At 35.4% G+C, this 22,013-nt stretch overlaps 1 protein-coding gene across 32 annotated transcripts in view; it reads left to right on the top strand.

Moving 5' to 3' along the window:
• SLC4A10 (solute carrier family 4 member 10) overlaps positions 1 to 22,013 on the top strand; it is a 422,038-nt gene that overhangs the window by 189,047 nt on the left and 210,978 nt on the right. For all 32 annotated transcript variants that reach the window (XM_078327546.1, XM_078327550.1, XM_035304692.3 and 29 more), the window contains one exon: positions 2,929 to 3,010. In XM_078327546.1, the coding sequence (XP_078183672.1) occupies positions 2,929 to 3,010 (82 nt within the window). The remainder of the gene's footprint in view (positions 1 to 2,928; positions 3,011 to 22,013) is intronic.

The raw sequence follows: 22,013 nt of genomic DNA, 5'->3' as shown, positions 1-22,013 counted from the left end.
TTTTTTTTACTTCTTTCCTAGCTTCTTAGTTCTCCTCTATATTGACAACATTCCTTTAACCTTCAGATATGCAAAGGTCTAACTGACTTGAAAAGAAAATGAATACTCTAATTTTGAAGATTCTCCTAATTATAATCTATTTTTCTTTCAATTATTCATTCTTGACTTGAGGAAGTAACCACAAGATGTATTCAGAAACCCACTGGACCCAGAGTGAGACTGATTCCAGCCAGAATTTCATTGACTACCTGACATCCATAACTCCCTACTCTGGCTGGTGAGCCCAAATGATATTTTCAGTCTGCTTAGAATAATGTCAGTTCAGAGACAATGTCCTGTTATCCCCCAAAGTCCAATTATTTCATTTTCCCCAATACGCAGTCATCCTGGTAAAAGGTGGTAGGTCTCTTTGAGGAAGGCAATGAGAAAGACTACAAATTTTTGGCAGTATAGCAGGATCCTTTCTCTAGTGGATCTGGCCTCTCCATTCAAGAGATTCTGGATCTGTAAATTGGCTCAAATATGGACATTGACTGAGAGACCATGACTCTCTCTTTTAATGATTCAAGTTAGACTTCTTCACTGACCTAGAACCCGACCTTTTTTGCTTCTACAGATCATATAAAAATTGTGTAGACTGCCCATCTATTTCACTTCTAGTGATACCTTAACTAACCAAACCATATGTCTCTGAATCAGGCTATTCTGATTACTGTTTTGACTACTGTTTATAGGGTAACCATACCCATCTTTGGTGATTAAGTGTTGTCTCTTGGCCCCTGTCCTGCTTGGGATCTAATTATCCCAATTAACTTTTAGAATTCCAGTTTGATGACAGCAGTTCCCATTGTAATTCCTGACCCACAGATGAAAGACACCATAGAGCTCTTCAAGGATGCCAGGGTTCCCATTACAAATTTGTTTCCCATAGTCAAGGTGAAAGATGTGCCTTCTGAACCCTCCTGGTATGGGCAAACAAGCCTTTATATACTTTACTCTACAGTGGAAATAAATCTAATCTAACATTTCAGTCTTCCCAAGCCTTTATATACTTTCCTCTACAGTGTGCCAAAGCAGTTCTGGAATTTCAACTTCATTTAGTGTAGCCCACCTCTTGGTTCATGTTTTAGCCAACTAATCAAACTGTTAGAGCACTTTCTAACCCTTTAAGCGATGACATTAAATCTAGAATCTCTGCTTAGTGGGCTCATATCAATAAAGTCAGTCAGGAGTATAACAATGTTATATTCCTTCCATTGTTACCTCAACACCCTTAATACCAGTTCCCACATATGTCCTATGTATTTCTATCTGCATAAATTGGAAATATCTTGCAGTTATTTGGAGTGTAGCTCAACTCATTGTGGGTCACCTTTTGTATGTCACCTTTCAAGGCCCACTGGAACTTAAGTCTAGTCAAAGGACTAAAAGCAAAGATATGTGGTGAGGGGTAAGTTGATGACAATCAGCTGTGTCTTGCGAGACAAGAACTATATCCTCTTTTCTCATTTCTTCACGATAGAAAGCCTCATTATTTTTGCTTGATTAGATTTTGACTTTTGCATTTTCTTATATGTTCCCCTTTCAAGGTTACCAATGATATGCAGTCCAAGTTCAACAAAATTGGAAAATAATTTTGCATCATTTAAAAAAAGTCTCTATGTTTTTTGACATTATTGATTCTTCTTTTATTTCTCTTCTCTTTACTCTAATTCTTCATGTGCCCCTCATAAGAATTCTCCAAGATTGAGACATTGAATTTCTTTTCCTCCTCCTCTTTCTGTTCTGTCCATGCTCCTAAATTAACGGTGATTTCTTTCTTTTCTGGATTCCCATGACTCTTATATTCACTACTACATATTATGGCACTCTGTCAAAGATTTCTTCCTTAATGAAAGAAAGGCAGGTCCCCAATGTCTGATGCTCCAATGTAGTTGATAGAAAAAAACAATGTTTTTTTATTTTAAATTTAATTTTTTAAAAAATTTATTTTTCAGTATACTCTGGCATTCAAAGAAGAAACAAAACCCTTTTTTTTTCTACTAGACATATACTACAATAGACAGGACTAGAGCTTGGAAGCTTCCTTCATCTTTAGTCTATCTTTTTATTTCTTATTTTGTGCTCAGTGTTCACTTTTAAGGTCATTTTTATAGAGGTGTGCATAACCAGATAAAAGTTGGAAATACAATAGTTTACATTTTACTTCATTCAGAATTTTGTATTTTGTTCATTCCTTCATTGTCAAAATGGATTATACTCAACTTCTCCCATTGTATTTTGTGTACCAAATTAGTGTCTGCATTATTTTGAGCATGTGTTTAGTACTCAGAAGACCTAGTCCATATTCACTCATTCTAAATTGGCAAAAATATATAGATAATTTATTGTTTAGTTTGAATAAAATGCATTATATTGAGGCAAAGTAATTAGAGTTGCCTTTTATCTAATAACTGCTACTAATTGCTTTCAAGGGATTAGATTCCCCAACCCCATTTTTAATGACAGCAGAATTATTTTACCCTGCCATAGCATTAGTGGTGTTAATATTAGGGATGTTTATTTTTCTTGCATAGTTCAAAATGTCATCTTGTTGATAAGAATTCTTTATCAAGGATAAAAATGGATATTATTAAATTGTTAGGATAACTGTTTGTTTTTTGTTTTTCATCTCACTAACAAATGGTGACAACTGGAATGTTTGACTGCCTTCAATGTTACAAAAAACCAAATGATATTTCTTCAAATATGTTGTCAAATTTATTTTTGTCTTCTTTTTAAGCCAATGCTCAATAATCAAATAGACTACTCATGAACAACCAGATTTAAGTGACTGAAGTAAACCTTGAAATATTAGATTATATCAATGTTTTCTGAAATTAAGATTATATGTGTTATCATTTAATCTTCTTTCTCTTTATTTTACAGAGAAATGATGAAGAAGCAGTTGTGGATAGAGGTGGAACTCGTTCTATTCTCAAAACACACTTTGAGAAAGAAGATTTAGAAGGTAAGACCTTTCTTCTTGGGATAGCTATTGGTGTGTTTTCCAAAAGTATTTGAAGGATAAATGTAGTTTGTCATATTATGAAGAATTGCAAAAGTATTGGAGTAATGGTAGTGTACTGGGGAGGGGTACATTTGATTGTTTTGGTACAGTTTGGAATGTCAGTAGGCAGACCTGAAAACAATGAGAAGCATCAGTTCATCCAACAGACATTTATTGAACTCCTACTATATTCAAGGCATTCTACTGTATGTCAGTCTTTCAATAATCCTTGCTTCATGGAATTACAATTAATTGAGAAATGATGACAGATCAGCATAACAAGTGCTGTATGAGTGGTAAATTTAGGACAGGACGGTCATCTAACTAAGCCTATGTTGTCAGAGTAGGCTGTCACTGGAAGAGAAGTAAGGACAATTGGAATTTTCATTTTACGCATACACACACACACACACACACACACACACACATACACACACACATTCAGAAGAAGGATGACTAATTCAACAGGGAGATAGTATGATCTAGTGGTTAACTGTATAGGCTCTGAAACCAGACTGCAGTGGATTCAAATACCAGTGCTACCCCTTGTTTACCTTAGGAACTTCAGCCAATTAGTTAGTTTTTTTGTACCTCATTGTTCTGAACTGTTGAAGCAAGGATAACATGGAATATATTTCCTAGTTTTTCTATAAGAATGAAGGTTAATTACTTAAAATAGTACCTGGCGAAAGAGTTGTATAAGTATTGTCAATTATTGTTACACCAATATTTAATGTACATACAGGATTAGCTAATTTTTATTTTTAACTATAAATTATTACTAGTGAGATACATGGTATAGTATTTGTCATCTTTTGATTGAAAAGTGAAACCAAGGTGATCTTAAGTGCAAGTCATCAGAGAGAGCTCCCAATAAACCACTGAGTTGAGAGGTAAGGGATTTTTCATTTTAAGCATTGTAATGTAACCATTTAGAGTACAATTAAATTAATTGTTCTTGGATCTTATATTTAGTCACAATACTAACATAACAGGAGAATTACTATAATATTTAGAAACAACTCTCAACAACTATGCAATTCTATTTCTGACATTTTGCTTATTGCACAAAAAAAAATTCTCAGATCTAAGAACGTCATGCTTACTCGGTGGGCCTATTGATTTGCCATGCTATCCACATTCATTACATCAATTTAAGGGAGCAAAACTTGAAAAATCTAAACTGGTAATGAATAATATAAAAATAATTTGTCTTTGGGTTTGACATGCCATTACATTTGTAAAAAAACAACATATTTACCTTCCTGTTTATGTCATGCTATGATAAGCTATCCCTATATTTACTAAACACATATCAAAAACTAACAAAGAAAGATAGTAGCCCAGAAATATACTCAACTCCAAGAAAAATTCACCTTTAAAGATTGTGAATGATCCTTTTAGATGGAAAATACTTAATAGAAATAGGATTTACTAAGATCATTTTAATTATTATACCTACATATATTACATGTGCCTTGCTTGTCATGGTTAAGAAATACAGACAACAGTGTACAATGCTTACTAAAAAAGATTTCTGATTGGTAGAGCACAATTGGATTAGCCAGATTTTGTTCAATTTACTGATCTCAATAATGGGTAATAACTGTGATTAAGTCATTGGTGATTGAAATTATAGAATGCAAATTCACATTGAATTTTAGAACTTTGATGGAAAAATAGGAAAAAATCTAATTTATATTGGCATTCTAATATTTGTTTTACACACAGCCCATACTAAATAAACAATCTAGAATTTGACGATGCTATGGAGGGTCCTGTTGTGATATGCACAAAAATTTATTAGGTCTGTTAGTTGTTCTGGATCGATTAGCCAGAGTTAGGAAATAGTGCAAGAGTGAAGTGATGAATATTGTCGTTCTGCAAGAATCAGCTGGCAGCAAAATAAAATATCACATAAGAGGGAAAGCACCAAGGAGAAAGATAGTATTACTGAAATAATGGCGGTGGTAATCCATCTTCTGTTTGGGGTTGCTATAACAGAATATCACAGATTGGATAATTTATAAAGAAGATAAATTTATATCTAACAGTTCCAGAGACTGGGAAGCCCACAATTGGGAGGTCCATAACTGGTAAGGGCCTTTGTGTTGTATCATCCCATGGTGGAAGGTGGAAGGATGAGATGGAGGAGAAATATTGAACTCACAGTCTCAAGCTGTTTGATAATCCACATTAATCCATCCATTCCTGAGAGTGGAGCTCTCATGACCTAAATACTTTCTGTCAGGCCCCACCTCACATATTGTTGCACTGGGGATTAAATTTACAACACATGCTTTTTGAGGACACATTCAAACTGTAGTATCCTACTTTTGTGCAATTTAAAGGAAAAGAACAAAACTCCACTTTTAAAGAGCTTCATTAAGGCAATTAATACACAATAAATATTTTAAATAAAATAGAGATTGAAATTGCTATCATAAACACATTTAAAAAATATCTAAACTCTTAGTTAAAATTTTACATTTGAAAATGAGTGTTTCTCAGGAGTTATGTGTATATATTTATTTAATAAAATTACTAGTGTAATGTAACATCCTGAGTACAGGTTGTAGAAATGCCAGATGGTTAAAAATATCTATAAAGTCTCAAGTGCAATATATTTAATAGAAGATGATTCCCTGCTCAATAACAACAGCTTGATATAATATATTCATTAATGTCTTCATATGTATGTTATACATTCTGCTAGATGCTATATCAAATGTATAATTTTCTCTCTTTAAATAAGTTTCTTTATTTTACATATAGCTTATACAATTTTACGTCTTTTCCTCCTATTAAAATAGAAAGAAAACAATCTTATTGGATTCTTCTATTCACCTCCTATTTTTGTGAACCATGCAGTCAGTATAGTTTTTCAATTTATCTCGGTGGTGTTTCTACTCTACTCATCTTATCTTTTCCTTTCCATTCCCACTGCCACTGCTCTACTTCTTTCTCTCTCCTATGTACTGTAGACTGAGTCTTTCTCATTATACAGCCCTCTTAATACTGCCTGAGTATGCTTTCTAAGCCTACTTCTGCTTCCTGCAATAAAAAAGTGAAGGATAGGCCGGGTGCGGTGGCTCAAGCCTGTAATCCCAGCACTTTGGGAGGCCGAGGCGGGTGGATCACGAGGTCGAGAGATCGAGACCATCCTGATCAACATGGTGAAACCCCGTCTCTACTAAAAATACAAAAAATTAGCTGGGCACGGTGGTGCGTGCCTGTAGTCCCAGCTACTCAGGAGGCTGAGGCAGGAGAATTGCCTGAACCCAGGAGGCAGAGGTTGCGGTGAGCCGAGATCGCACCATTGCACTCCAGCCTGGGTAACAGGAGCGAAACTCCTTCTCAAAAAAAAAAAAAAAAAAAAGTGAAGGATATTGAATCCCTATAATTAGACAACTTCAGGATTCTGAATAGAGCAAAAATTGTTGAGGTTAAGCCATTTTTGTTTTTTGGCCTCCCACATCAGTGTGAGATGTGTACTATCTAAGCATAAGATTATAAAATGGGAAATATATTAATACCCTTAAAATTCTTCCCTCTACTTATCCTTTAACACATGTCAGATAAAACATGTGATACCTAGTTAAATTTGAATTTAAGGTAAATAATAAACAACTTTTTAGTATAAGTACATTCCATGCAATATTTTTATTTATTATTTTTATTTGCTAAATCTGGAAACCCTAGAATAGATGTTACGATGAACCACCAATATTCCCCTCTAAGGATTGAGGCTTTTATTTCCTCATTTGCCAGAGGTGTTGCCTGCTTGATGGTTTAATACCTATGTTCTTTCCCAGGTATTACCTTCAGCTGAAAGGAGCTGCCTCTTGCCTATGGGACCTGCCTCCCCTGTGGTTTACCGAATGAGTATAACTCAAAGAGTACATAACCCTGTAGTCAATGAAGGCTTACAAAAGCCTGCCCCCTTGCCTCAATATGAGACAACTCTGAAGGGCTATCCCAGCATCAGAGTTCCATGTGGAATCAATTGAGGCCTCTACTGCAATTGCACCATAATTTCAAGTTCTCCCTGTACCAAATTCTGCTTCCCATAATCCTTCAGTGTTGTTATTGCTGACAGTTCTCTTCAACAAACTCCCTGAACACATATCTCAGAATCTGTTTCCTGGGGAAGCCAATCCTTTGGTTGTTCATTTCTCTGTTCCCTGAATAGTTCCAGTGGACATACTTGGTAGTTGGCAGGACCACCACATTGGCTATTTAGCTTGTGGAGGTAAGAACTATTGTAGTGGGTTAGGGGACTCTAAAACTACTTGATTTGGCCATGATAGTAAATGAGTGTTGCATCTGAGAGAGAATGGCAGTTTCTTCTCAAGTTTCTGCTGCTTTTGAAGGCCTAAAGTATGTGTCAGTGTGGCCACAATTCAAACTTGTCACATCCTAGAGGTTGATAATGGACTACTTCAAATTCAACCAGCTGGTAGCACAAATTGCAGCTGCCATATCAGATGTGGGATCTTTGCTACAGCAGTTTAATGTGACCTTGGGAACATGGTATGCTGCTGTTGATCTAGAAAATGCATTTTCTCCCAATTACTATCAAGAAGCAGTACCAGAAGTAGTTAACTTTCCTGTGGGAATTACAACAGTACATAATATTGGTCTTGCTCCAGGGTTATGTTAACTCTCCTGCCTTCTATCATAATAGAGTCCAAGATGATTTGGATGAGTGCATGTTTTCTAGAACATCACACTGTTTCACCGTATTAACCCAATGACCAGGAAGTGACAAGTATTTTGGAGGTCTTGGTAAGAGAAACACAGTTCAGTGTCTGTTTCTCAGTGAACATGATTAAAAGACAGCATGAAAGAGAATGCCACTGTATACTGAGCCTTAAACTCCAGGGTGGATGCATGGATAGGTGAGGTGAGTTTCCATATGGACTCAGTGAAAATAACCCCATGCCCCTTCAGTTTTTCTTATTCACCTCAGTTCTGTCTTCATTGTTCACCTTGGACCTATCCAGTTTTTCTCAGAATGGGTGACTGTACTCTTTTAAATTTAATGAATATTTTATTTTTTTAGATAAGACCTTTGTAGTATCTTTTGCAGGCATAAGGGTAAATTAATGAAGCAAGTTACTTAAATAGTATGATCAATTAACTAATTAAATGATCATAAAGAAAAGAAAATTGAATAGCTAAAGGTAATGTGCTATAATTTTAGCCATTTGAATGCAGTGATCAATTACCAATCAAGGAAATGCTATTAAACAATGGAACTGTTTTTCTTAATTATTTGAAAATATTTTTATGTAGATCAAAAAGGAATAGTATGAGATATACTATATTAAATTTTAGCTGAAATTGGCGCTACTAGTTAGTCGAGTTTGAAGTAGTCCAGTCATCCTCTAGGAAGTGATAGGTTTCTGTTGTAGCTACACTGATGCATACTTTAGGTCTTTAAAAGCAGCAGAACTTGAAAAGGAACTCTGCCATTCCCCCTCAGATGCATACTGATTTTCATAAGTATTGCAAGTATACTGTTCAGTAATGTTAAGTACATTCACATTGTTGTGCAACCAGTATCCAGACTTTTTTCATCTTGCAAAATTGAAACTTGTTATACAAACAATAGCTCCCCTTTTCTTCTGCCTTCAGTTCCTGTCAACCACCATTCTACCTTCTGTTTCTATGAACTTAGCTACTTTAGATATTTCATACAAATGGAATCATATACTATTTGTCTTTTTGTGACTGACATATTTTATTTAGTATAAAGTCCTCAAGTTTCAGTCATCTTGTAGCATGAGCCAGAATTTTTTCTCTTTTTTAAGTTGAATAATCTCTAATTGCATGTACCACATTTCCCTTGTCCTTTCAACTGTAGAACTTTTGAGTTGCTTCACTATTGTGGATAGCATTGTTGTGAACATGGATGTGCAAATATCTCTTTGAGATCTTGTTTTCAATTCTTTTGAAGATATACCCAAAAGTGGGAATAGTGGGTCATATATGATCATTCTATTTTATTTTTTTGAGGAACTGCTCTACTGTTTTCCTTAGTGGCTGCACCATTTTACATTCCCACCAATAATGCACAAGGGGTCTCTACACTCTTGCCAACACTCTTTATTTTCTGGTGTGTTTGTGTGTGCTTTGATAGTTATAGTAATGGCTGTGAGGCGATATTTTACTATAGATTTGATTTGCATTTCCCTAATATTGACATTTAGCATCTTTTCATGTACTTGTTCCTCATTTGTATATCAACTTTGAGAAATTTCCATTCAAATCCTTTGTCTTTTTTTTTTTTTTTTGAGACAGAGTCTCACTCTGTCACCCAGGCTGGAGTGCAGTCATGTCATCTTGGCTCACTGCAACTTCTGCCTCCGAGGTTGAAGCAATTCTCCTGCCTCAGCCTCCTGAGTAGCTGGGACTGCAGGTGCATGCCACCATGCCCGGCTAATTTTTGCATTTTTAGTAGAGATGGGGTTTCCGTATTGGCCAGGCTGGTCTCGAACTCCTGACCTCATGATTCACACACCTCAGCCTCCCAAAGTGCTGGGATTACAGGTGTGAGCCACTGCACCCGGCTTATCTATTTTTTTTTTAATAGACAAATGACTCAAATAGACATTTAACCCTATTAAATTTAATTTTTTAAATTTTAATATTAATTTCTTAAAAAAATTAATAGGATTAAATAAACATTTAAATTGTTATTAGTTTAACATGGCTGCTTTATTGTTGCTGAGTTGTACGAGTTCTTCATGTATTCTAGACATTAACCTCTTATCAAATATATGATTAGTCAATATTTTCTTCCATTCTATATGTTGCCTTTTAAATCTATTAGTTGTGTGCTTTGATGCACAGAAATGTTTTAGTTTGATACAGTTCATTTTGTATATTTTACTTTTATTGCCTATGCTTTCAATATCATATCAAGGAAATCTTTGCCAAATTCAATATGAAGTGTTTTCCCATGTTTCTGTAGTAGTCCATTTTTATGCTGCTGATAAAAACATACCTGAGACTGGGCAGTTTACAAAAGAAAGTGGTTTAATGCACTTACAGTGATGCATGGCTGGGTGGCCTTACAATCACGGAAGGCAAGGAGGAGCAAGTCAGATCTTACATGGATGCAGCAGGCAAAAAGAGAGAGAGCTTATGCAGAGAAGCTCCCGTTTTTAAAATGATCAGATCTTGTGAGACCCATTTCACTATCACAAGAACAGCACAAGTCAACCCATGATTCAGTCATCTCCCACTGGGTCCTTCCCACAACATATGGAAACTGTGGATGCTACAAGATGAGATTTGGATGGGGACAGAGAGCCAAACCATATCAGTTTCCTCCTAAGAGCTTTATACTTTTGGGTCTTGAAGTTTAAGTTTTTGATTCATTTTGAGTTAATTTTTGCGTATGGTATAGGACACCTACACCTTTACTCATTATATGTCTTTGTTTCTTAACATTACACTTGCTATAACCTGCATTAGGTTTACAGAGGTTAAATTTTTTTCCAAATCATTGATATATAGACAACCAACTTAGAGAGAGAGAATGCTATTTCCCATGTTTTAGGAAGCATTTATCACATAATTTCTGCTACTTTCTACAGTCTGAGAACAAAGTAGTAGTAAGACATTAGGAATATTACTACAGACTTTCTGTTCAAAAACCTTTTAAGTTGAACAATGCCAAATTAATGCCTTCTCATAGCGTTCATTTGCTAGTGTTTCCCTCTACACAAAAGTAGAATGCTCATTCTTCCCAGCTATTTGTGTTACCTTCTAAGAGTCATTATCTTTCTCCAGATAATAATAATAATTATCTTTCTCCTCTTAACCTCTCTTTATGAAAGTTTATGCCTTTTCTTATATTTTACATATCTATGTTTTTGTTATTTGATTATAGACTCATTGAGGGACAATTTTTCATCTTACACATTGTTGCATTCTCCCTGGGATCCAGCACTTTTACTTAAACTGGATAGGTGCTAAAAAATGGGTTGCATTGAGTGCCATTCATATATATTTTAATACTATGTCACTGATCATGCGATAATTTTAATTTATAATGTAATTAGGTATATAATAAATGTTCATAAAATATCAAACATTTAACACATAAATACAGAAGTTTCTAATATGTTGCATATACTAATAGAAATATATCTGATTACATTTCAATCTGACATTCAGGAATTCATAAAAGTAAAACTTTAATGAAAAAGTTAAAATGATAATAAGATCTTGGCCTGCAAATTAAATTTAAAGATACTTTTTTAAAAACACTAGTCCAAGGGTGGTGGCTCATGCCTCTAATCCCAGCACTCTGGGAGGCTAAGGCGGATGGATCAGGAGGTCAAGAGATAAAGACCATCCTGGTCAACATGCTGAAACCCCATCTCTATTAAACATACAAAAAATTAGCCAAGAGTGGTGGTGTGCACCTGTAGTCCAAGCTACTCGAGAGGCTGAGGCAGGAGAATTGCTTGAACCCAGGAGGCGGAGGTTGCAGTGAGCCAAGATCATGCCATTGTACTCCAGCCTGGGTAACAAGAGCGAATCTCCATCTCAAAAAAAAAAAAAAAGAAAGAAAGAAAAACAAAAACCTATATTGCTTTTAGCAGATATTAAAATCTTTTAAGTCAAAAGTTTAATAGAGAACATTATGTCCCTATGTTGATATTCTTTTGCTCATTGCATCTGGGCAGAAAGAATTGGCTTCCTAGTTTACTTCCTTTTGGGGTCACGTAGTACACTATATACATGTTTTAGTTTGCTTTATGTTGTTATAACAGAATATGTGAGTCATTTATGAAGAAATTAAGTTTATTGAGGTCACAGTCGTGTAGGCTGGGAAGTTCAAAAACTATGGCACTAGCATCTTCTTGGCTTCTAGTGAAGGCTTTGGTGCTTCATCACAATATGGTAGAAGGCCAAAGTGGAAGTGGCCATGTGTGAAAGGGAAAAACTCAAGAAACATCCTTGCTTTATAACAACCTGCTCTTGAGGGAGATAACCCACTTGTACAAGCACTAATAAGATCTTACAGGAGTGAAAACTCTCTCACTACCATGAGAAGGGCACCAAGCCATTCATAAGGGATCTGCCCTCATGAACTGAACAGCTCCCACTAAGCTCCACTTCCCAACACTGCCTCATCAAATTTTAACATGAGTTTTGTTGAGGAAAAACCATATCCAAACCATAGCAAGACCCAAAGTTCAAAGAAAATATAAGCACCTAGCAGAAAGCTATTATAAAACATAATTCTGTCAGTGGTAGTATTCTCCTACTTTTCTCACTTCACCCAGTACATTCCTCAGCTATTAAAGATAACTAAAATTGTTATCTAACCAGAATGATTGTAATTTCAAGTGTTTTACACTAAAAAGCCAAATATAGTAAGTGCATATCTCATAGCTATAATACAATATTTTGCAACTAAAGTGAAAACAGTTTAAAAAATAAAGAAATGAAAAGAGTCGAAAAATTAGGGCTGAGTTTCTGCTTTTCAATATTTTACCTCTAAAATCTTATGCCAAAGATATTGGCAAATGATAGCCTATTGGCCCAATTTTTCCTGCCACCTTTATTTGCATGGCCTTTGAACTAAGAATAATTTTTACATTTAAAAATGATAGGCAAGGGTCAAAATAATAATGTATGACATTAAATTACATGAATTGAGACTTCAGTGTTCATTTATTGGAACAAGGCCATCCTCATTAATTACATTTGTCTATGGCTGCTTTTGCACTACAATGGTAGACTTAAGTAACCATGACAAAGAATTTATGTGGTCCCATCTTGGTTTATACTGCTAATCAGTGAACTACAAATCACAATGAGTTTGAGTGCCATTCATATTACTGAACATGAGATTTTATTTATTTTTATTACCAGTGCATTATGTCAGAACAAGAAAATAAGAGAAAAATGAACTTTGATTGCCATGCTTTTATGGCACAGTGTAGTGTGGACTATTCTGTTTTTTTATTAGATGACAATATATGTATTTATTATGTAATGACACTATAGCTGTGCTAAAAGAATAAAATATATCTCCACATAGACTAATCACTCATCACAATATTCCTGACTCACAAGAAGACAACAGTCATAAATATTAGAAGGTTTGAAATGGAATCTCTCATTATAGCAGAGTTTTCTCACAAAACAAAAAAGACAGTGAGGCTTCAACCAATGTACATTTCTAAATGGCTCATTTGTTAGCCAACTACATCCTTATTAGACTGTGGCACTCTAAACAGGGCTATCAAAATGTCCACCCACACAATACCTGCATTAGTGAAAAGCTCAGTACAAGTTTCAGGCAAGTAAAAAATCTTAGCCATTATTATATTGAAATAAAATCGAATTATTTTTCTATTATAATCCCTTTTGAAGTAAGCTTTTACACATTTCTAATGCTTTCTTCAGAACAGCTCATATAAATTGATGATTAAAAAATTCTTTTATTTCAATTTAATCCATTAATACTTTAGGTCTCATTCTCGGAGTAAATTACTTTATTGCATGTAAAGTAATTGCAAACAGAATATAGTTCACAATTTCCTTCCAAATTAAGCTTGAGCCTAGTAAATATATTTTTAAGTGCCCAATAATATTCAGATATAATTTGCCATGTGTTTATTTTCATAGGAAGAGGTAATATGTTTAATAAAAATACATATCTAAAAGGATAATCTGATTTTGTAAAATTATAAATTCTAGTTTTCAGTCAAAACAAACCCTAATGTGAACTTATCAGAATCTTGTCTGACTGACAACAACCCCTCACCTAACCTTAAAAAACACATCACCAGCCCCACTATCCACAAATGTGGCCAAACCAAGGGAAATGAGAAATAGAAACATAGCTACCCAGGTCAGAGTGAAATACAAAGAGTAAAAATAGTATCTTGAGCTTTCAGAATTATAAATCTTCAAAGTGAGCCAGAGGGCAGAGCAGCAGCTATATTTTCAAACAGAGGTAACTGCATCTTTCTAAACAACTGCCATGTTATGTTATGGGATATAAACTGCAGGAAACTATGGCTTAATGTCCTTTTATGTATCAGATAAGCAAGAGGAAGTATCAGTGGTGTGCTTTACTTGGTGAGTGAAGCTTAATAAGCATATTCAATAAATATCTTCCACTTATATCCTTTAATGCAGTAGAATACTTTTTAAAAAACATTCAACTTGTGTATACATTGACCAGAAAATGTTTTACACAAAACCTGTATTTTGCTTAGGTTTTGAGATGAATGTTTCATAAGATATCTATATATGTATTAAAATTATTTAAATATGAGGAAAAAAACTGTTGATGATGAAATCATGGTTAATTATAGCAGCAAAGTGTGCCAAGAGTAAACAAACTTGTTTAATGCTATTAGTCTTTAAGTGAGAACAGTTGCTTGAAGAGTTGGGGACACTGGAGCAACATAGATGGTCAATGAAAAAAATGACAGAAGAGTGGTGTCAGCAAAATGTGGAGTAACAAACCTTCCTTCTCTCCACAAATACACCAATTCAGGAACAATTCACCGAAAAGTTCTCTTTGTGGGAAATCCAGCACCTAATTGAAGGGCTCCTGCACCCTGGGTAAAAGCAAAATCAGATCCATTGAAGGTTGTAGGGATATTCAGAACATCTGTTTGCCAGAATTTCTACCCCCAGCACACCATCATAAAATTGGATAAAGAGTCCCAGCTCTCAGCTTCTTCTAGAGGAGGTTTGTGTATCTAGTACCCCAACTTTGATGGGTGCTACCCAAAAGACTGGCTTCCATCTTCTCTGTCTTAAAGTGCTAATAGTGTGTAATTATCTAGCCACCTGGGGGAGAACAGAGATGGTAGCTTAGGTTGGTAGCCACCATAGCTTTTCCTCTCCTGCTTAGAGCATAGAGCAAGCAAGTCCCCTTCTTTCAACTTCAGATTCTCCCTGGGGATAGAAAGAGTTGGTCCAAACATCAAACTTTCCAGGGGTTTTCCAAAGGATTGACTGAAATTCCAAAGGATTCAGTCTCACTTATCTTGGTGCACTGACAAGACCTGGAAAACCCTAGACATCTAGGGCTGCCAGAAATACACAAGAAAATGAGTTAAACAAACATGAGGTTGAAGAGGTTTTAGAATCTCTGCCTAGACTGAGTGGTAGGGATTTCCATATGAGGCCAGCTCTTTGTGAAGACTAGGAGAGAAGTCTGCTTTGTCTGATGCAAAGATACAAATGCACAGAGTCAAGGAAGATGAAGAAACAGGAAAATATGTTCCAAACTAAGTAACAGAAAAATCTCTAGAAGTTCACTCTAATCAAACAAAGTTATACAATTAACCTGGAAGAGAATTTAAAATAACTGTCATAAAGATTCTCACTGAGAATAGGAGAACACTGCATGAACAAAGTGAGAATTTCAGCAAAGAGATGGAAAATATTTAAAAAGTACAAACAGAAATCCTGGAGCTGAAGAATAAAATAACCAAATTGAAAAATTCACTATAGGGATTTAACAACATAGTAGATCAAGCTAAAGAAAGAATCAGTAAACTTAGGTACAGGCCATTGGAATTTGCTGAGTCAGAGGAACAAAAAGGAACCATAATGAAAAAGAATAAAGAAAGCTTAAAGAACTTATGAGACACCATCAAGTGGATCAACATACACATTATGAGAATTCCAGAAGGAGAAGAGAGAAGGAAAGAACCAGAAGCTAATTCAAAGAAATAATGACTAAAAACTCACAATTATGGAGGAGGCAATGTACATTCTAAGGAACCCAAAAAAGAAAAAGGTATCAAGACACCTTATAAGCAAATTGCCAAAAGTCAAACACAAAGAGAGAAAGCCATAAGGGAAAAGTTACTTGTCAGGTACGAGGGAACTTTCATAAGAGTGTAAGTAGCTTTTCTTGCAGAAACTTTGCAGAAGAGAAGGAAATGAGATGCTAGATTCAAAACGCTGGGGGAAAAAAGGGCAACCGGGAAAATTAGACCCAATGAAACTGTTTTTCAATTATGAAAGAGAGATAAAGTTTTTCCAGACAAAGAAAAACTAAGGAAGTTCATCACAACCAAACCTCGATATAAGAAACACTAAGGGAACCTCCTCAACTTGGAATGAAACAATGCTAAACAATAACATATCATGAGAAAGTATAAAAAGTATTTAGGTAAAGATAAATATGTGGACAAATGCAGAACTGTAATCCTGCAATAGTGGTAGGTAAACAGCTTTTAATTCAAGTAAAAAAGTTAAAAGGCAAAGTAACAAAATGCTTTCAATAGCTAAAATCTCATAAGTAAAACTATGTTTAATAGATACACAATATAAATGTAAATTGTGATAACAATAACAAAATGTGTATGGGAGGGAGAATTTAAAGAGATATATTTTTGTATGTTATTGAACTTAAGTTGTTATCAGAATAAAATACACTGTCATTACTATAAGGTATTATGTAAGCTCCATTGTATTTAAAAAGAAAATACCTATAGAAAGGTATCAAAGATTCCCAACAAAACATAGAAAATGACAGCAAGAGAGGAAAAATGCACAAAATAATTACAAGGGTAACAGAAAACAGTAAATGACAATAATAAATCTTTATCAGTAATTACTTTAAATTTAAATAAATTCAACTTCCCAATCAAAGACATAGGGTGGTTGAATGGATTAAATGTGTAACCCAATTATGTGCTGTCTACAATATACTCCATTTAGATTTTAGGGCATACATAGGCTCAACGTGAATGAATGGAAAAAATTTCCATGAAAATGTTAAAGAGAAATGAGCAGGAGTGACTATACTTATATCAGATAAAATAGACTACTAGTCAAAACTATCCCAAGAGACTGAGAAAGACATCTTATAATGATAAAAGGATCAATTCACCGAGAATATATAAGAATTATAAGTAGTTATGCACCCAAAAATAAAGCATCTAAACATATAAGGAAACATTGACAAAACTGAAGAGAGAAATAGAATAATAGTAGAAGATTTCAGTACCTCACTTTCAGTAATGGATAAAACATATTACCCATTTGCAGACCAAAAGGAAATAAAGGACTTGAACAACCTTATAGAAAAAAATGGACCCAACAGACATAGACAGAACATTTCACAATAGCAGAATAATACAATTTCTTCTCAAGCACAGCCAGAATATTCTCCACAATAGATCATATATTATTACAAAGTAAGTCTTAAAAATTTAAAGTGATCAAAATTATACCAACTATTATTTCTGATTGCAATGGAATGTGAAACTAGAAATCAATAGCCATAGGAAAACTGAAAAATTTACAAATATGTGGGCATTAAACAAAACATTCTTGAACAACTAATGGGTCAAAAAGAATTAAAAAAAGACACTAGAAAATATCTTGAGAGACATGAAAATGAAAACACTATATACTAAATCTTATGGGATACAGTATTAAAAGCAGTATTAAAAGATAAATTTATAACAATAAAAGTATGTGAAAACAGAGGAAAGATCTCAAATTTGCAACCTAATTATACATTTGAAGGGAATAGAAAAGAACAAACTAGACCCAAAGTTAGCTAATGGAAAGAATAACAAAGATCCAAGCAGAAAAAAAATAGATGATAGAAAACAATAGGAAAAATCAATGAATTTTTTTTTTTTTAAGAAATGTCAAATCGACAAACCTTTGGCTAGACTTAATAAGAAAAAAGAGAAGATTAAAATAAATAAAAACCATATATGAAAGAGGAGATATTACAACTGATGTCACATAAATTAAAAAGTTCATAAGTATCTATGATAAACAATTATATGCTAAGAAACTCTGAACTTTTTAAAATGCAATAAAAAATTTTAAAAAATGGATGAATTCCTAGGAACATAAAATCTACCAAACATGAAGCATAAAGACATAGAAAATCTGAACATACCAATAACAAGCAAGAAAATTAAATCAGCAATTGAGTAATAAAAGACCTCCAAAAAAAGAAAAGCCCAAGAACAGACGGCTTCACTGGTGGATTTTACCAAACACTTAAGGGAAATTTATGTCAATCTTTTGTTATGTCTGCCAAAAAATTGAAGAAGAAATACCTTGAAGTTCATTGTATGATGCCAGCATTACCCTGATACCAAAGCCAGACAAGGACACTTCAAGATAAAAAAATTACATAATAATATCTCTGATGAACATAGATGCAAAAATTCTCAACAAAAAACCTAGCAAGCTTAATTCAACAGCACATTAAAAGATCATACATTATGGACAAGTGATATAGGAAGCAATGGATTCATTTCTTGGCTGGAGTTTAATATATACAAATAAATAAATGTGATATACGACATTCACAGAGTAAAGAACAAAAAACATTGATTATTTAACATCCCTTTGTGATAAAAAAAAAAAACAAACCTCTTAACAAATTAGCTGTGGAAGGCATGTAGCTCAACACTATAAAGGCCATATGTAACAAGCCCACAGTTTACATCATATTTAATGATCAAAAGTTGAAAGCTTTTTCTCTAAGATCAGGAAAAAGGCAAGGATGCCTATTCTTGCTACTCCCATTCAACATAGTACTGGAAGTCCTAGGAAGAGCAATTAGGCAAGAAAATTTTTCATGTGCAGATGAGAAAAAAATGTATATTCTATGGTTGTTGAATGGAAAGTTCAGTAGATGTCTATCAGGTCCATTTGGTCAAGAGTGCAGTTTAAGTTCAGAGTTTCTTTGTTAGTTTTCTTCTCAGTGATCTGTCTAGTGCTGTCAGTGGGATGTTGAAGTCCTCCACTGTTGTTGCATATGCATATATATATATATGTATATGATAGTTAAATATTACTATAGAATTGAACTCTTCATCATTATGTATTTTTTTATCTTTTTAAAAAACTATTGTTGGTATAAATTCTGTTTTATCTGATGTAAGAATAGCAACCTATGCTCTTGTTTGTTTTCTATTGTGTGATATATTTTTCTCCACTCCTTTACTTTGAGCCTGTGGGGGTCCTTTCACATTAAATGGATCTCTGGTAGTCAGCAGATGTTGTATCTTGTTTCTTAAATGCAATTTGCCAATCTATATCTTTATTTAGGTCATTTCTGTTCAAATTTAATATTAACATATGAAGTTTTGTTCCAATCATAGTATTGTTAACTAGTTGTTTTATAGTCTCAGTGGTGTAATTGCTTTCCATGATTTTTGAATTTTGTAATTATATGAGCTTTTGTGACAGAAGAGTATTGTCCTATATTATTTTATTATGTAAAAGAGTATACTCTGACTGACTCAAGATGGCGCAGTAAGAACAACCCAGGATTGAAGCTCTCAGAGAACGTGTGGAGGGTGAGTCAGGGCCACATTTCCAGATGGATAGTTGTTTCCCACAGAACGGGGAAATTCACAGGTATAGGAGAGAAGCAGGACGCCAGCACAGCGGTTTTGGCTGGTGCAACCGGCGGCCGGTGCTGCAGCACAGCAGCATTTCACAGTGCTCTGCACAAAGCGAACTGGTCCAGGCGCCATGTTGAACTGGCAATCTGAGACTTCAGAGGGCAGATTGGCATATCCATCTGACTGAATAGGACTTGGACAGTGAGCTAGGCCAGGAGATTTCAGGGAAATGGCGTTTGGGCCAGCACAGTGGGACAAACAAAATGGTGATTCCAAATGCTCTGGGTGGAGAGTTTCACTGCGGGCACAGCTGAACCCAGGATGGTGCAGTTTGGTGGGGGAGGGGCGTCTGCCATTACCAAGGCAATACACCCCTACAGAGGTACACTCCCATTGCTGATGCAGCCTGCCTTTGTGGAGGCAATCCGCCACAACAGAGAGACTCAGCCACACGGCATAGTCCATGGCAGCAGGGCAGAGACTGAAGCAGCAGGGCAGAGCCTGTAGCAACAGGGCAGACCTCACACCAGCAGGGCGGAGCCTCAGCAGGCAAATAGTGACTAGACTGCCTCCTAGCTGGGCAGGACAGCACAAGAAACACTCATAAAGAAAGCCCCAACGCCCCGAGACAGAGCATCTGAGAAAAAAAGGTTTTTTTTTTTATGAGTTCTGCTGCAGCAGAATTAAACGTAGCAGCCTAACAGCCCTGAATGAACAGCAGAGCTCACAGCTCAGAACTTGAGCTCCTATAAAGTACAGACCATCTCCTCAAGCAGCTCCCTGACCCCTGTACATCCAAAAGACTGACATTTGGCAGGCATCATTCTGGGACATAGATAGCAGAGAAAGAAACTGGTAGCATCCCTCACTGTTCTGCAGCTGCTATAGGTGCACCCCAGACAAGCCGGGCCTGGAGTGGACCTCAGCAGTCATACAGTGAAGGAGCTAGACTGATAGAAGAAAAACCAACTAAAAGAAATACTTCATCATCAACAATCTGGGCATCCACTCAGAGACCCAATCGAAAAGTCAGTAACTACTCAGACGACAGGTGGATAAAGCCACAAAGAAGGAAAGAAACCAACGCAAAAGGAGAAAAACACCTGAAACCAGAACACCTCGCCTCCTACAAAGGACCAAAACTCCTCACCAGCAAGGGAACAAAGCAGGACAGAGAATGACTGTGACAAAATGACGAAATTAGACTTCAGAAGGTGGGTAATGAGAAACGTCTGTGAGCTAAAAGAACATGTTTTAAATCAATGCAAAGAAACTGAAAACCTTGAAAAAAGATTTGAAAAAAGATTCAAGGAAATGATAACAAGAATGAATAACTTAGAGAGGAATATGAATGAATTGAAGGAGCTGAAAACCACAACACGAGAACTTCATGAAGCATGCACAAGTTTCAACAGCTGAATTGACCAAGCAGAAGAAAGAATATGAGAAGTCAAAGATCAAATCAATGAAATAAAACGAGAAACCAACATTAGAGAAAAATGCACAAAAAGGAATGAACAAAATCTCCAAGAAATGTGGGACTATGGGAAGAGACCTAACCTATGTTTGATAGGTGTACCAGAATGTGATGAAGAAAATGAATCCAAGCTGGAAAATACTCTTCAGGATATTATCCAGGAAAACTTCTCCACCCAGCAAGGCAGGAAATACAGAGAACACCAAAAAGATATTCCCCAAGAAGAGCAACCCCAAGGCACATAATCATCAGATTCAACAGGGTTGAAATAAAGGAGAGAATACTAAGGGCAGCCAGAGAGAAAGGATGGGTCACCCACAAAGGGAAGCCCATCAGACTCACAGCAGATCTCTCGGCAGAAACTCTACAAGCCAGAAGAGAGAGGGGGCCAATATTAAACATCCTTAAAGAAAAGAACTTTCAACCCACAATTTCATATCTAGCCAAACTGAGCTTTGTAAGTGAAGGAAAAATAAAATCCTTTGTGAACAAGCAAGTATTCAGAGATTTTGTCACCACCAGGCCTGCTTTACAAGAGCTCCTGAAAGAGGCACTACACATAGAAAGGAACAACCAGTACCAGCCATTCCAAAATCACACTAAATGCTAAAGAGCATCAACATAATGAAGAATCTACAACAACTAACGAGCAAAAGAGCCAGCTAGCATCAAAATGGCACTATCAGATTCACACATAACAATATTAACCCTAAATGTAAATGGGCTAAATGCACCAATTAAAAGACACAGACTGGCAAATTGGATAAAAAACAAAACCCATCAGTGTGCTATATCCCAGAAACCCATCTCACAGGCAAGGATACACAAAGGCTCAAAATAGAGGGATGGAGGAAGATTTACCAAGCAAATGGAGAGAGAGAAAAAAAAAAGCAAAATTGCAATTCTTATCTCTGATAAAATAGACTTTAAAGCAACAAAGATAAAAAGAGACAAAGAAGATCATTACATAATGGTAAAAGGATCGATACAACAAGAAGAGCTAACGATCCTAAACATATATGGACCCAATACAGGAGCACCCAGATACATAAGGCAAGTTCTTAATGACTCACAAAGAGACTTAGACTCCCACACAATA

The sequence above is a fragment of the Callithrix jacchus genome, chromosome 6, assembly GCF_049354715.1.
Source record: "Callithrix jacchus isolate 240 chromosome 6, calJac240_pri, whole genome shotgun sequence".
In the NCBI taxonomy this organism is placed as follows: Eukaryota; Metazoa; Chordata; class Mammalia; order Primates; family Cebidae; genus Callithrix; species Callithrix jacchus.
Note: the sequence above shows the minus strand (reverse complement) of the source record. Positions and strands in the feature narration are given on the sequence as shown.